At 36.3% G+C, this 15394-nt stretch overlaps 1 protein-coding gene across 1 annotated transcript in view; it reads left to right on the forward strand.

The window, feature by feature from the left end:
- The window catches only part of SCN9A (sodium voltage-gated channel alpha subunit 9), a 132301-nt gene that overhangs the window by 74708 nt on the left and 42199 nt on the right, over positions 1-15394 (forward strand). The window contains exons 12-17 of the mRNA XM_036320434.1: positions 921-1292; positions 3871-4000; positions 5224-5462; positions 7496-7669; positions 8486-8842; positions 9927-10403. Of these exons, the coding sequence (XP_036176327.1) occupies positions 921-1292; positions 3871-4000; positions 5224-5462; positions 7496-7669; positions 8486-8842; positions 9927-10403 (1749 nt within the window). The remainder of the gene's footprint in view (positions 1-920; positions 1293-3870; positions 4001-5223; positions 5463-7495; positions 7670-8485; positions 8843-9926; positions 10404-15394) is intronic.

The following is a 15394-nucleotide window of genomic DNA, read 5'->3' on the forward strand; positions in this document are numbered from 1 at the left end:
CCTTTGTCCTCCCCACTGCCCTCAATCAGTTTTTCAGTGCCCCACTCACACTGACTCTTCTTCTCTTCTATGTCTTCACTTCAATTTCCTAGCTTCTAAGAGTTAAGTCTGCAAGACCCTGTCAGATATGCATAGGAACAAAAGATACAGTGCCAGCCTTCAGACCTTGTTATATGCATTTTTTCTATTACTCACTATGCCTGCCGCTTTGTCCTTTACAAAGTAAAAACTGACGTTTATTGAATTAGATACTTCCAAAGAATATGCATTCAGTTTGGTTTACAAACGCGTAAACCTGAATGTTTATCCTGGACACGAGTCATATAAATGTGACTTTTCCCTCTTTGGTATCGGGCAACTTCTTTTCCAAGATCTAATATTTTATGATTTTGAAAACTTACTAGTATTAAAAGGTTTTTCTTAAAATGCCTTAACTGAGCTGTCAATATGTACAGTAGAGTTCCAAGCAATGCAATGCAAAGAAGCATACAGATTATCAATAAATCAGGAGAGTTTAATACTTATAGAGCTTTAGAAGTGATAGATGAGAATCTAAATAGCAGGTATCAATATCAAATTATTTTTTGAAGTAATCTGTCCTTTAGAGCAAAATGAATGGCTTGGAGAAAAGAGATTGTCTACTCCAGGTCACTCCAGGCCACTGCAGGCCAGAATAGGAGAGAGCTGTGCAGCAGCACGTAATTTTCCTGGTTCTGAAAGGATGGATTCTTCCAGCCTTTCTGTCCCTTGCTTGGAAGAAGTTGTCTTCTTGCTTAATTGCTTTGTTTTGAAATATGTCTCTTTTCCAACAAGGTCGAGCCACTGGCCCTCAGGTCAATGGTCCCGATGGTAATTATGCGAAATGCACTTCTGTTTTAGGTGCTTCAGCAGACATGTGTCTTCCTTTCTTTTTTCTGCAGTCACCGCTGAGCTTCCACGGCCCCTTGTTTCTTCAAAGGCGCAGCAGCAGAACAAGTCTTTTTAGTATCATGGGTCGGGGAAAGGATATTACATCTGAGAATGAATTTGCCGATGATGAGCACAGCATTTTCGACGGCAATGAGAGCAGAAGGGGCTCCTTGTTCGTGCCCCACCCACCTCGGGAGCGGCGCAGCAGCAACATCAGTCAAGCCAGTAGGTCCCCCCCAGTGCTGCCGGTGAACGGGAAGATGAACAGTGCGGTGGACTGCAACGGTGTGGTCTCCCTGGTTGATGGACCCTCAGCCCTCATGCTCCCCAATGGACAGCTTCTGCCAGAGGTGATAATAGATAAGGCAACTTCTGATGACAGCGTAAGGATGTTTTAAATAGCTCAGGCATGGCTCGGCCCTGGTCTTGCATCAGTCAGTCTTTTCTGCTGGAGGGGCCTTCTCTGTCCTGTGAATGGCTCTGCATTTTGCAATACTTTGTAGAAACACACCTTTCACTCATTAACTTAATCCTTTTACTATGTGCTATGGGCATATAACTCAAAGATATTTAAAACCCCATTTTTAAAAGTTGAGGTAAAATTGATATTTATTAACATTAGTTTCAGGTACACAGCATAATGATTGACTGACTATAAAACCCCCATTTTTGAAAAAGGTGCTTACCTATTACTATTACACTTGAAGATTATAAATCATCCCTTTATAAAACAATTTATAAACGATATATATCAGCATAGAAAATGCAATGATAATGCTGATTGTATTAGTTGATAAGTCTCATTTTTGTAAGGAAATTTGGAGTTTTGCTACCTTCTGCTATCTTTTTCAAGTTACTACTTAATATGTATTATACCTTAATGCAAGGTATCTTATTTGAGTTGTTAATAATAGTAATAAGAATAGCAAACATGTGCTTAGTATTCACAACAGTCCCATGAGGTGATGGTATTGTCCCTGTTTGACAAAGGGGAACTGAGGCACAGAGAAATGAAGTTAATAATGGTAGTTCAAACAGAGGCCCTCTGTTTCAGAGCTTGTGCTCTAAACCACCACAGTGTGTGTAACATAGAAATGATTTAGAACAGCTATGCTTTTTTCCCACACATAAATGAAATTTACTGTTTTCAATTAAAAAAACAACTCCTTGACCAGAAGAATAAAAATATGACATCAGAACACACATTAATACAAACACACACATAAAAAGAAAACCAAGCAACAATTTCTGGAGTTTAGGAATCACTGAGTGGTTAAAGGGTCTGATTAGGTTTGAAAGTGAGCTCTCTCTAGTTTCTGGAGTTTCCAGGTTACCTCTCTGTGCCACGCACTGCCTTACTTAATATCAGCAAGGTCTTTGACTAACCTAACAAGCTTTGAACTCATGCTGCTTATTCGTGTATTCCTATTTGCAGACAAGGTAGCATTTCAAGTGAGAATCTAGTTCCATCAAAGCCATGGCCACGCACATTTCAGTTTGAATGAATGCATGTGCTTTTAGGTCACATGTGACCTCTGTCCTGCATGACACAGCTTCAGGCCCTCTGTCAAGGCAGTTTTCCTTATCAAATGAGCATGTTCAATTTCTGTGGAAGCAGAGCCTTGTTGAGTTTTGCTTTTTGATGTATATTATCTGTAAAAGATTTGATCAGTTTTGGAGATCATTTCATGTTTTTAAATGAAATGTTTTCATTTCATTTGAATTGTTGATTAAACAATTGAAATGAGTTCATTTCAATTGTTGATGAAACAAATTCTTGTCCTGACTTGGGGAAAAGGAAGTCTCTGCTGCTGGAAAGTCAGAAGGTGGAGACTATCAGAGAAAACATGGTGATGGAGAGACCCCTATGACAAGCCACCTGTAAATATGTGTATGTCTGTGAACATGCATATACTTATACATGCATACATACACACATGGGCATATTGATGCCTGTGTGTCTATATTTTGATATACATATATATGTATCTAAACAACTCTACAAATTTCAATACTAGAACTATACATAGATGTTTGTAAATGGGGTGTGTGTGTGTATATACACATATATACATAACACACAAGCAGATAGATTGATAGAGGAATTGAGTGATGATAAATGAGAGTTGTATAGCTGTTTGTATATATGTATGTGTGTGAGCATGTGTGTTTGTATTGTTATCCTGCTCTGAACCGGCATAGTGTTTTAACTTTGAATTAGTTGCCAAGATTGAGAAATAAGGTATTTCACATAAAGATGAGTATACCTGGTAAAACTGAGCTCATATTTCTGCATGGCAGCAATCCTTTGAACTAAACAGTGGTCACCACTTTTAGATGGAGCTTACATTCTCTATTTTGCTACAGTTCCCATCAGTCTTAATTGTCCTCCTCACACTGAGTAATTTAACATCATATACTCAGATGAGCTCTTCCTTGGCAATAAGAAACAATCATTACAGTCGCCTCCATTAATGCTGTTACCTCAACAAAGAATAGTTAAAGAGATTTATCAGAGAATACTGAGATTCTACCCCTTTACACCCCCCTAACCCCCCGCCCTGCCAAGAACACTTGTTTTGGGCTGTTTTCATGTAAGACTCTTCTTACATGGTAAATCTACCTGAATTCATTGGAGACCAGAGAGATAGAGATGGTAATAGTAATATAACAATAAAAGCAGCTTATTTATTTATTTTTCTAAGTTAATTTCTTTATTCCTCAAGCAAGAATGTAAGGCAAGTACTATGATTATCCCCATTTTACTAATGATGAAACTGAGACAGAGAAAGGTCAAATAATTCTCCGGTGATGCAGCCAGTAAGTAGCAGAGCCAGGATGTAGCAGAGCAATCTTGTGTCTACTTTTAATCATTCATTACAGCTACGTAAGCAAGATTTTATTTCATGCCTATAATTTATTAGAATTCTGTATTTTAAACTTTAATTAATCATATTTTAGGGTACAACCAACCAAATACACAAAAAACGACGTTCCAGTTCTTATCTCCTTTCTGAAGAGATGATGAATGATCCCCATCTCAGACAAAGAGCTATGAGTAGAGCAAGCATACTGACAAACACTGTGGAAGGTAGGTAATAATATTCTCTTTAGTATACAGATTTTCAAATGAAATTCAAATACATCCTGGTCAGTACATGAAGTTCGTAGGAAGAATTCAGAGAATTTAAAGTGGTTATAAGCAATGGAAAAATAACCAATGGTCACTAATGGGATCATTTTTATGTGCTTTTAAAATGGATACAATTATTTGTGATTAAAGACAGGCATTGAATGATACAAGCTTTCAAAGATAAATAGCTTAATGGTAATTCATGAAGAATCTAGGTTAACCTAGAGTTGTGTGGTTCTCCCATTATGTAATCTTAGAAACTTGACCTACTCTCTCTGGTTTATTATCCCTCTAAAAAAAAATGATACATACTTCAAAATGTAGATAAATTCTGCCTCTGAGCACATTCTATAAAATTGTAAAATGTTTAACATGTGCCATGACATTTCTTAAAATTAGGGTGAAAAGGCTCTAGAAAAAGCAGGTTAGAGAATATAATGTCAATAATAGTGGTTAAACCCTCATATGCATTCGAAGGGAGTCAAAGGATGACAACTTTTATAATGAGCTGGCTCCCATTTTCTCCCCCTAAAATATGCTCCAGATCCTACCTTTTCCAAAGGTTACAACCTCACTGACAAAGTTTCCACCCACCTCCTAAATTTAAAGTGAGAAGCCAGTGGACTAAATGGTATGAAATATCAATTATATGAGTCACTCCATAAATTATTTCCAGTCTCCTTGTTCTGGGATTGTGTTCACCTGTGAACTAGCAGGAGCTTTTCCTGGAGACAGTATAATCATCCTGTTGTTTTCATGGGATTAAGGATACGGGGGAAGTAGGTATATCAGTGGAAAATATATATTTTCCCTTAAAAAAACATTGGTTGCCTTGTTTATCATCACATATTAGATACATGTTTCTCTTGAGAGATGCTGTATTGGTTTTCAGTCACTAAATTCACTGCCTTCCCCTCACTTAGGCTTGGTCTAGTAAATGAACATCTGATGGGGTTATTACATTTTTCTAAAATAATATTACATTATTACATCTTTATGTAATAATGCCATGTAATGTTACATTTTATGTAATAATACTATGATTTCATGGAATCAGTACTGTTAAATTTTCAAAGTCTACACCAGAAGACTTGTTTCAGTGTGGAAGAGTACTGCTGATTTATTTAGGAATAAAACATACAAATGATTGACTTCATGTTCTCTTGTTTTGTTCCTCCCAGAACTTGAAGAGTCCAGACAAAAATGTCCACCTTGGTGGTACAGATTTGCATACACATTCCTGATCTGGAATTGCTCTCCATTCTGGATAAAATTTAAAAAGCTTATGTATGTTATTGTAATGGATCCATTTGTAGATCTTACAATTACCATTTGCATAGTTTTAAACACGTTGTTCATGGCGATGGAGCATCACCCAATGACTGAAGAATTCAAAAATGTGCTTACTGTGGGAAATTTGGTGAGTCACTTGAAATCATTTCTTTTTTACTCTTTAAGTTAGAAGGGTACACAGCTAGGTAATTATGCAAATTCATAATTCACAATATGAATCATTGTAGAAAGTCAAGTTTCTGGTGAGAGAGATTATTGTTAAATAATTTTGCAGTAGTGTTGAGGTCTATAAATAACACTATTTTCATAAAGAGTCATCATTTTTGGAGTTGTTAGTGGGTTGTTTTTTCTGTCAGTATGTGTCTTGGAATTAATACTTTGAAAATTTGATACTTTCTTACCCATTTCATAATAACATTACAACTTCCTTGAAAGTACATACCCCACATATTTTCAGAAAAACTATGGATGCTTTGTTTTGATATAATAGGTGAAGTGTCTGGGCCTTTAGAATCCCAAAATATTGGATTGAATGTTGATTTTGCCTCTTATTGGTTATATGACCTTGTACAAATATGTTAATATCTATAATCTTGTATTTTCTCATTTGTAGAATATAATACCTCATTTATAAAATAATACTATTTCTTCATTTATAATGTAGTGATGATAATACTTCATTTATCACATTTTGGGTTAGGATTAAACTTTCTACTTAATTTATTAGCCTGGCATACAGTAAGTACTCAGCAAATTAAACCTGTGGTTACTATCATCATCATCATCATGTTTTAAATCAATCAGCAGAAACAAGCCTTAGGTGCAAGAATACTGTGGAACCAAAATGGTTGAACTGGACACAGGAGACAAGCAAGAGGGTGACCTGTAGGGTTCAGGAAGGTATAGGATCCGATTGGGAAAATCAATGCTAAATGATCTTTTAAATGTGCAGTGTTGGTTTTACTCTAGCTTAATTAACGCCTTATTGCAAACAAACAACAACAACAAAAACTACTTCCTGACAATCTGCATGAAGCAGGAAGAGGTTCTATCTCACAGCCAAAGGGCCCCAATTTATGATTCTTCATTAATATGAATCATTCTGGATGCCTTTGTGAATATCTGTATCAGGGAATTTCGCTTTAGCCTTGGTTCTAAACCCGTTGATCTTTAAAGCCGACGAGTGTTTCAGTCTTCGCTTCCAAACTGCTTACAGATTTTTGTAGTCAGAAGGTTTGTACCCCACTTGCTCTCTGAGTTAGCATTCTTTTTCCCTTTAATTACTCTTTAGAAAAAGACAGGATTACCTAGTTTCTAATTGTTGGAGGTTCACATCATGAAAATCAATACCTTCTTATTGAGTTGACTGCACCACTGTGAACACAAAAAGCGTTTACTATGTTTCTTATCTATCAGCACAGTCCCAAGTCTGAGTGCCCCTGACTTTCTTCTTGATGCTGCATTATTTTGGAATTGACTCAGGTAGTTATAGACCTAACCATTTCCCTTTGAAATTTCTTTGGTCAGTTTCTTTGAGTCAAATTAGGCCTTGTTTATGAATGATGCATGAACAAGTCTTTCACTATTGCCTTTTTAAGTGAGTCCTTTGATACCAGTGTCATGAATTAATGATGTTTTGTGATGCACTTTTGTGTCAAAGCTTTGAAAGTCTTGCTTTAGCTGCCACTGTGTCAATTACACACTTTTTCCTCTTCTATCAATAAATCTTTAAAGAGTGAGTCAACATATTTTTTATTATTCTAAGAGTAGTCAGACCAGCAGAAAAGACTGGTTCAAAATCTCAGTATCCATGTTTTCTTTTTATTTTCTTCCAGAATAACTTGTTGACCATATAAATTTTTTTGCAAAGAGTGCCTGTTAGTTGTCGAAAGTTTTATTTATCTAGAATTTTAACATGCTTTTCTAAAGTGCTACCTAAGGATAATGAGAGCTGACAGGAGAGTTAGCACTTTTTACCTTCAATGCTTGCATTAGAACTGGAGGACTCATACCTCATTAATAGGAGTAAATGAGATAATAACATACATTTGTAAAGTAGCACACTGACAAAGGCACAGTAAATGCTAAAAAAAGTATCATCATTATGTTGCTTCCATACCTTCTAATAATACCATAAAAACATTATATTTTTTCACTTAGGTCTTTACTGGGATTTTTGCAGCTGAAATGGTTTTAAAACTAATTGCCATGGATCCATATGAGTATTTCCAAGTAGGATGGAATATTTTTGACAGCATTATTGTGACTTTAAGTTTAGTAGAGCTTTTTCTATCAGATGTGGATGGCTTGTCAGTTCTTCGATCATTCAGACTGGTAAATATAGACCAACCTTACCTTATATCCTCTATTTAAAAAGATGTTTCTTTGTTTCTGGATTAATATTATTTAAAAACTTTGAAGGTTTGGCTCAAAAGAAAAGATTAAGTCCTGATATCTAATAAAATAAAATTCATTCAGTAACTAATGCACTTTAGGAGCTCAAAGCCACATGGATATTTAATTTTAGGATCTTGAAGATATACTCAGTTGTATATACTAATATAATAAAAATATTTTCAGTTATATTATACTAGTATAATAGAAAATATATCTTTATCCTGTAGGACAGTATTTATTTCCTGGTAAAAGCTTCTGGTTTAAAGAATTTCAGCCATTATAGTATATTCAATACTTTGTGGATTTTATAATTAAAAATTAAGTAATTGTTCCCCAAACAATTGTTGTCTAATAACAAGAATACAAAAAAAAGTAAAGACTTTTTAAAGCTTTTTTCTCTAACAGTTTAGACTTTATCCCTATGTCTGCATTAAAATTTTATGAAAAGTATCAGAAAATAGAATTAAGGATTAATAAATTATTAACTCTATATCTGAAACCATGTAAAGAGACATCCATAGCAATCTTGAACTAAAATTACACACTTCCTTAAAAGCATATGGTCATTATATTGGAGCAAGTATAACAAAATAACAGAAGTACTGTAAATAGATGAAAATTAAAAATACAAATAATTAATTTTTTGCTAGGCAATGACAATATTTTAGAACTTAATATTTGGAATAAAATTCAAGCTTGGAAACATTAAAACTCGGCATAATAATTAATATTATGTTTTGTGTTTGCTTTTAGCTCCGAGTGTTCAAATTGGCAAAATCTTGGCCAACACTGAACATGCTGATAAAGATCATTGGTAATTCAGTGGGGGCCCTGGGAAACCTCACCTTGGTCTTGGCCATCATTGTCTTCATTTTTGCTGTGGTCGGCATGCAGCTCTTTGGTAAAAACTATAAAGAATGTGTCTGCAAAATCAATGAAGACTGTACACTCCCACGCTGGCACATGAATGACTTCTTCCACTCCTTCCTGATTGTGTTCCGCGTGCTGTGTGGAGAGTGGATAGAGACCATGTGGGACTGCATGGAGGTCGCTGGCCAAGCCATGTGCCTTATTGTTTACATGATGGTCATGGTCATTGGAAACCTCGTGGTATGTACTCAGAAGTTCACACATTTAAAATTCTCCATAGAAAATTGTTATATGAGGATATGACAAGTTATTTTATAATTTAGAATTAATTAGAACTAAAACTATTAATTGTAATAGAACATTGATTATTTCAATATAGGAATAACAGGAAAGACAATAAAATATTGTCTTAATTTTCCTGCCAGCTAACCATACTTATTTTTGGTTACAAGATTTTGCTAATGAAAGATGACAGAAGCATAATTTACAAAGTTGATTACTAACCAATATAATATACACATTTTCAGCCCTCTGTGAGAATCCTTATTTTTTACAATGTTGAGTTCACCTAGACCCTACCTCAGGGAAGAACAACAGAAATGGTTTTGCACACAAACAGGATTTTGCTTCAGGGATAATTGTCCCGACCTCTTTTAGATCATCTAGGGCCAAAATGATTGGCATTGAAGCCACCCAGATCCTAATATCATTATCTCATTTGAATTGGGTTCAATGGGCAAACCCTTTTCTCTGCTTTAAAAGCTTCATTAAGTTGCAAGCTGGCACAATTCTTGGACGGAATATTTTATTACAGGAGGTCTGCAAGTATGACATGTTCCATTTGTTGCAACAAGTAACATTTATCTTCTGGGAAAAGTGAGTTGGCCTAAGTTACTTCCGCACAATAGTCAGTAGTCACAGTTTTCTTGTTCTACTTGTTTCTCACTGGTAACATATATTAATTACGGGAAAACATTAACGGGGCTTATTAGGCCCACAAAAGGAAATTTGACCAAGGGGTTCCTGCTGCAGGAATGAACTTCAGAGTGAAAATGATATTGGTAAATGGAGTGCTCTTTGCGCCGTAGGCTAGTCTAGTCATTCAAGAGTATGGCTGAGCTCCGAGAGTTCACAGGAGCCGGTCTAAGGAGAGATTAATGAGGAGTCTCACCTCTCATCTCCCCCTCTCACATGTTCTTGTCTATGAGTGGGGAAGTGCAGGGTTCTTCATTGCTGGGGTGGATTTTTACCTTTATTTCAGAAAAGTATACTTAATATTCTTTTTTTCCTGTCTCCCGCTTTTCCCACCCCTACCCTGATATAGGTTCTCAACCTATTTCTGGCTTTATTATTGAGCTCATTTAGTTCAGACAATCTTACAGCAAGTGACGAGGAAACTGATGTAAACAACCTCCAGATAGCAGTGGCCAGAATTAAGAAAGGAATAAATTACATGAAACAGAGCTTACGTGAATTTATTCTAATGACATTTTCCAAAAGGCCAAAGATTTCCAAAGGAACACGACAAGCAGGAGATCTAAATAGCAAGAAGGAAAACGATATCTCTAACCGTACACTTGCTGAAATGAACAAAGATCACGATTTCCACAAGGAAAAAGATAAAATAAGTGGTATTGGAAGGAACATGGACAAATACTTGATGGGAGAAAGTGATTTTCATTCATTTATTGATAATCCCAGCCTAACAGTGACTGTGCCAATTGCACCTGGAGAATCTGATTTGGAGATTATGAACACTGAGGAACTTAGCAGTGATTCAGATAGTGAATACAGCAAAGGGGTAAGATTGTTTTATACACATTATGTTTCATATTATTAATTCGTATTAAATGAATCAAGGTTTCAGATTTTTGTGTTATAAATTCTTCCTCATATTGCATTCTGAAGGGTGGTTTTTGTGTGTGCGAGTTTACAAAGCAGCTTCCTGAAGGTGTATCTGGTAAGGTTTTGCTTAGTGGTTCATAATTATTGATTTAAAAGTACCAGGTATCTTTAAATCTTACCTTCCTTCAACCCTAGTTCACTATCAGTTATAAAGTCATAGACAGTTTTCTTCCACAGTGTCCTCTCCATCACCTTTGCCTTTGAACTCACTATTTCTTGCCAAAACCATTCCAAGTAGAGTCCCTGTTGGTGTCTCTGCCTCCCATTTTTCCTAGTCTAATGATTTGATTAGTTTTACTGAGGTTCAGTCCTAATCATGTCACTCCAGTGAATTACCCTTAGTCCCCAGTCTCCTGCACACATCTTTAAAGACATAGCCTTCAGCTTCCCCATCAGTAAAAGTATTAGTCCTTACATTATAGGGATGATGAGGGTTAAATGAATTAATGCATATAAAATGCTTAGAAAGTATTCAGAATTACATATTTCTGATTTCTCACCAAGAAGCGGTGATCTCTCCTCATTTTGAACCCCACACAATATTATGCTTCTTTCTGTTTTTACTATTTACTCTTGTATTTTAATTTTTTTTGAGAAATGATTGCATGCATCAAAGACTACTATAAACTTATTGAGAACAGGAATCTATAATTAAAACTTTTTGCATCATCCTTCCCTACACCTGGTTGCATATATTCAAAGTATTATTGAGCTATTTTTATTAATATGAAATATAATAATCATAAGTGATTTTATGACATTTAAGGGCATCTGTTTAAACTTTTAAAATATTATTTTAATATTTTTCCTTTCTTTAGATCACATTTGAAAGTATTTGACAGGTATTTACCAAGTGCCTTCTATCTGCTTAACCCTATATTAAACTTTACCTCCATAAATTTGTAGTGGATTTTGCAATAAAGATGTGTGTGTGTGTGTGTGTGTGTGTGTGTGTGTGTGTGTGTGTGTGTACTGGCCATATGACCAGTACTAGGTGCATAGTAAATGCTCGATACTTATTGAGTGAATAGATAATTAAATAAATTAGGAATATATGTTTCTAAGTAGTCAAATAAATTATTTCCAGGGTGTCAAAGTAAGAAATAAAATATTTTTTTTCTTTTTTAAATTTTTTAAATTTCTTTATTGATTAAGGTATTACATATGTGTCCTCATCCCCCAATATTTTATTTTTAAAACCTTCCATAGGAGAAGTGATATCTCCAAAGTTCAAAAGGTGTGGATTTTTGTGTTTATTATTGAATTTATTACCATCTAAAAGAAGTTTATTTAAAATTATTGACTTTGAAGTTTGGTCTTTATGAAACATTTTCTATGACATTTCTCAGAGTGTGTCATCTTGTGTACATTCAAACCTACTTGACTATACGCTGGACTTGAGAAATAATAAAACTTCAGGATTTATAGGAAATAGCTTAGATATAATATTAAGTGGTCATCAACTGTGAAACCCTATGTCTAGCAGGGGTGGGCAAACTTTTTGACTCGAGGGCCACAATGGGTTCTTAAACTGGACCGGAGGGCCGGAACAAAAGCATGGATGGAGTGTTTGTGTGAACTAATATAAATTCAAAGTAAACATCATTACATAAAGGGGTACAGTCTTTTTTTTTTTTTTTTAGTTTTATTCATTTCAAACGGGCCGGATCTGGCCCGCGGGCCGTAGTTTGCCCATGGCTGCTAGACTGTCTCTCCAATTGCTTGAGATTTAAATGTTTCTATGTACCACTTGGTTTTGGTTTCCTTTCTCAGTTTGAACCACTAACCAATGCTGATTTCCTTTATCTAAAGTGTTTCTCTTACCCTTCCTGGTTAACTCCTCTGCTCTAAGTCCCCTAATCTTCCACTCCCACCTGAGTTGCCAGATGTTTTAACTGCTTATTCCCTCTGTATAACTTTTTTATATTTTCATGTCTGAGATATCTTGGAAATAGTGATTGCCATTTTCTTGATGAACCTTGCCCAAGAAACAAATCTTGATTACCCAGCAAAAATTAATGCCTGATTCTATATAAGTAGGTTATTTAAGTCTTAAGCACTACCTTGAGGTATGATTAGAATACTTGCCCTAAGTCCTAGCTTTGATATTTACTAACTCTATGATCTTGAGCATTTCAAACCTCTCCCTTTTTTTGTTTCCTCATATACAAATTAAAATTGTAATGAAGATTAAAAAATGTATGTTAATAATTATAAAAGTTGCTGTTGGAGAGTAAGTGCCCAATTAATAATTAGTATGGGTATGAAATTGAGTAGGCATGTACACACTCTAAGGAGCTATTTGCTACTGATTAAATTTAAGAGAGGTAGCATAATATAGATCTGTGGTTTACAATTTTAGTGTGTAAAGACACACAGGGAGCTTGTTACAAATGCCTGTCCTGGAATATGTTAACTAAAGAAGAAGTTTACAATAAGCATTAATTTGAGCAAAAAGGAATGCAATCCTGTAGGCACAGATTCAGGTAGCAATCCAAATTGCACTCCGAAGAGAACAAAGAAAGGCGGGGTTTTTAAAGAAAAAAACAAGTGCAGCTTCCATTTAGGTCCCCCATGTAAATGAAGGATTGCTGGCAAGGTTAATCAGGATTGGTTAGTTCCAATATGCAAATGAGGTTGGCAGAAACTTACCAAGAGGAAGTTAAGTCCAAGCAGCAGTTGCTTTTCCAGGCAGTTATGGCTTGGCCTTGAGCTGAGTTTAGCAACTCAATAGCAGTTCTGAGAACTGACATATGAGATATGCATAGGCCCCACTTCCTCAGTGACTACCCAGCTCTATTTTAAGTGACTTTCTTAGCAATGCTTCACTCCATTTTATTTCCTCCATTATCAGCCACATCCTTTAAATTCTCCCGCCTTAAGTTGGGATGCCACCTCAGCATCCTTATCCTTATCTGCAGTGCTCCCAGTGGCCACTGTGCTGGATTGAATTGCCACAGGAAATGAACCTAAATTCACCCCTGGCTTCTTTTGATCCAGGCTTTTGAGATATCATTGTATTTATTCAGTGACTGCTTAAGAATCTGCATTTTTTTGCCCTTGCCATTTTGGCTCAGTAGATAGAGCGTCAGCCTGAGGACTGAAGAGTCCAGGGTTCGATTCCAGTTAAGGGCACATACCCAGGTTGTGGCTCGATCCCCAGTAGGTGACGTGCAGGAGGCAGCCAATCAGTGATTCTCTCTAATCATTGATGTTTCTATCTCTCTCTTCCTCTCCCTTCCTCTTTGAAATTAATAAAAATATATTTTTTAAAAAAAGAATCTGCATTTTAGCCTAAGCCCTAGACAGTATGATTCAGTGGTTGAGTGTCACCCCATGAACCAGGAGGTCATGGTTTGATTCCCTATTAGGGCACATGCCCCAATTTCCAGCTCCATGTCCAGTAGGGGTCATGCAGGAGCAACCAGTGAATGATTCTCATCATTGATGTTTCTATCTCTGTCTCCTTCTCTCTTCCTTTCTCTGAAATCAATAAAAACATATTTTTTTAAAGAATCTGCATTTTGAACATTTTGAACAGGGGGAAAGAACATTTTTGACCTTTGATAACTTTCTCTCTTTCCCCCTCCACATTAAAAAACAAAACAAAATGACCGAGTACCCTATTTTCCCAATATATTGTATGAAGAATTTTCCATCCTCTTCTAGTATCAGCTCTCAGATAGGCAGGTTCCCTTGTCCCGACTGACAGTTAAATGTACACTCTAGAATGAAGTAAAATAGCTATATATATAAAAGGCTAATATGCTAAGTGTCCCTTCCACCTTCCGACTGGTTGTTATGATGCACACTGACCACCGGGGGCAGACGCTCAATGCAGGAGCTTCCTGATGCACACTGGCCATTTACAGAAAAACAGCACTACGTACCTGGCACCCACAAAGCAGCACTTGGCTTCCCCCAAGTGGGACACAAGCCCTGCCACCACCCGGGAGTGACAGCCCGCCAAATTACAGCCAACGCTGCCGAGACCCATGGCGCAAAATGTGGCCCACAGCCTAGCCCAACCCAGAAATGGTTACTGTGGGCGCAGGGTAATGACGTCACATAGCAACATCCAGTTTCCTCTCCCTAGCAACTAGCCTCCTTGCAGTTTCTTCAGCCCAGGAACCTGACTTGCTTTATAGCCAGGTGGAAACATTTGCTCTTTAACCAAATGGCTGTGAAATGTTTTCCCATGCCTCATCTCAGTTGATCCTCACAGAAGTCCCAGAGTAGGTAGATAGGAGACTTGATGGAATCCTATTTTCTTTTCATTAGCTGGAAAACAGAGATTTAGAAAGCTTAGAAACTTGACCCAACTGAAAAGAAGTAAGAAATGGTGGACCTTGAAAATGACTTCAGGTTTTCTCACTGTGAAGAATATAGTCAAACACTGCTGCAGTTAAATATTTTACCCTTTGTTCTCCCTGTGTGATCTACGATAATAATCTGCTTCGTATTGATATTTATTGCTGTGTTGCTGACAGTTACCTGAAAGAGAAGTTAGGGTGCTTCACTGGGCTGGAAAAAGTTTAGCTAAATCAGAAAGCAGGTCTAAGAAAGTTTATTCTATATCTATAAAAGGCTAAGTTGACTTGCGCATGCACAATACATATAAAGCTCTTGCTGGCGCCAATAGCACACATGTGTTTTGATCTGTCATTGTTGGTCATGAATTTGGTTGACACTTCGATTATAGAGAAAGTGTGAATAGCAATATTAAAATATTTCTTCTAATTAATTTCCTTTCAATGTGCATGAATTCATGCACTGGGCCACTAGTTTTATAATAAAACACCTTACCAGAAAATGACCCCAAGTATGAGTTCAAATAAAGTGCCAAATAAAATATCTTAAACAGTTGTGAGGAAAATATTGGCAATA

The sequence above is a fragment of the Myotis myotis genome, unplaced genomic scaffold (assembly GCF_014108235.1).
Source record: "Myotis myotis isolate mMyoMyo1 unplaced genomic scaffold, mMyoMyo1.p scaffold_m19_p_8, whole genome shotgun sequence".
Lineage (NCBI taxonomy): Eukaryota > Metazoa > Chordata > Mammalia > Chiroptera > Vespertilionidae > Myotis > Myotis myotis.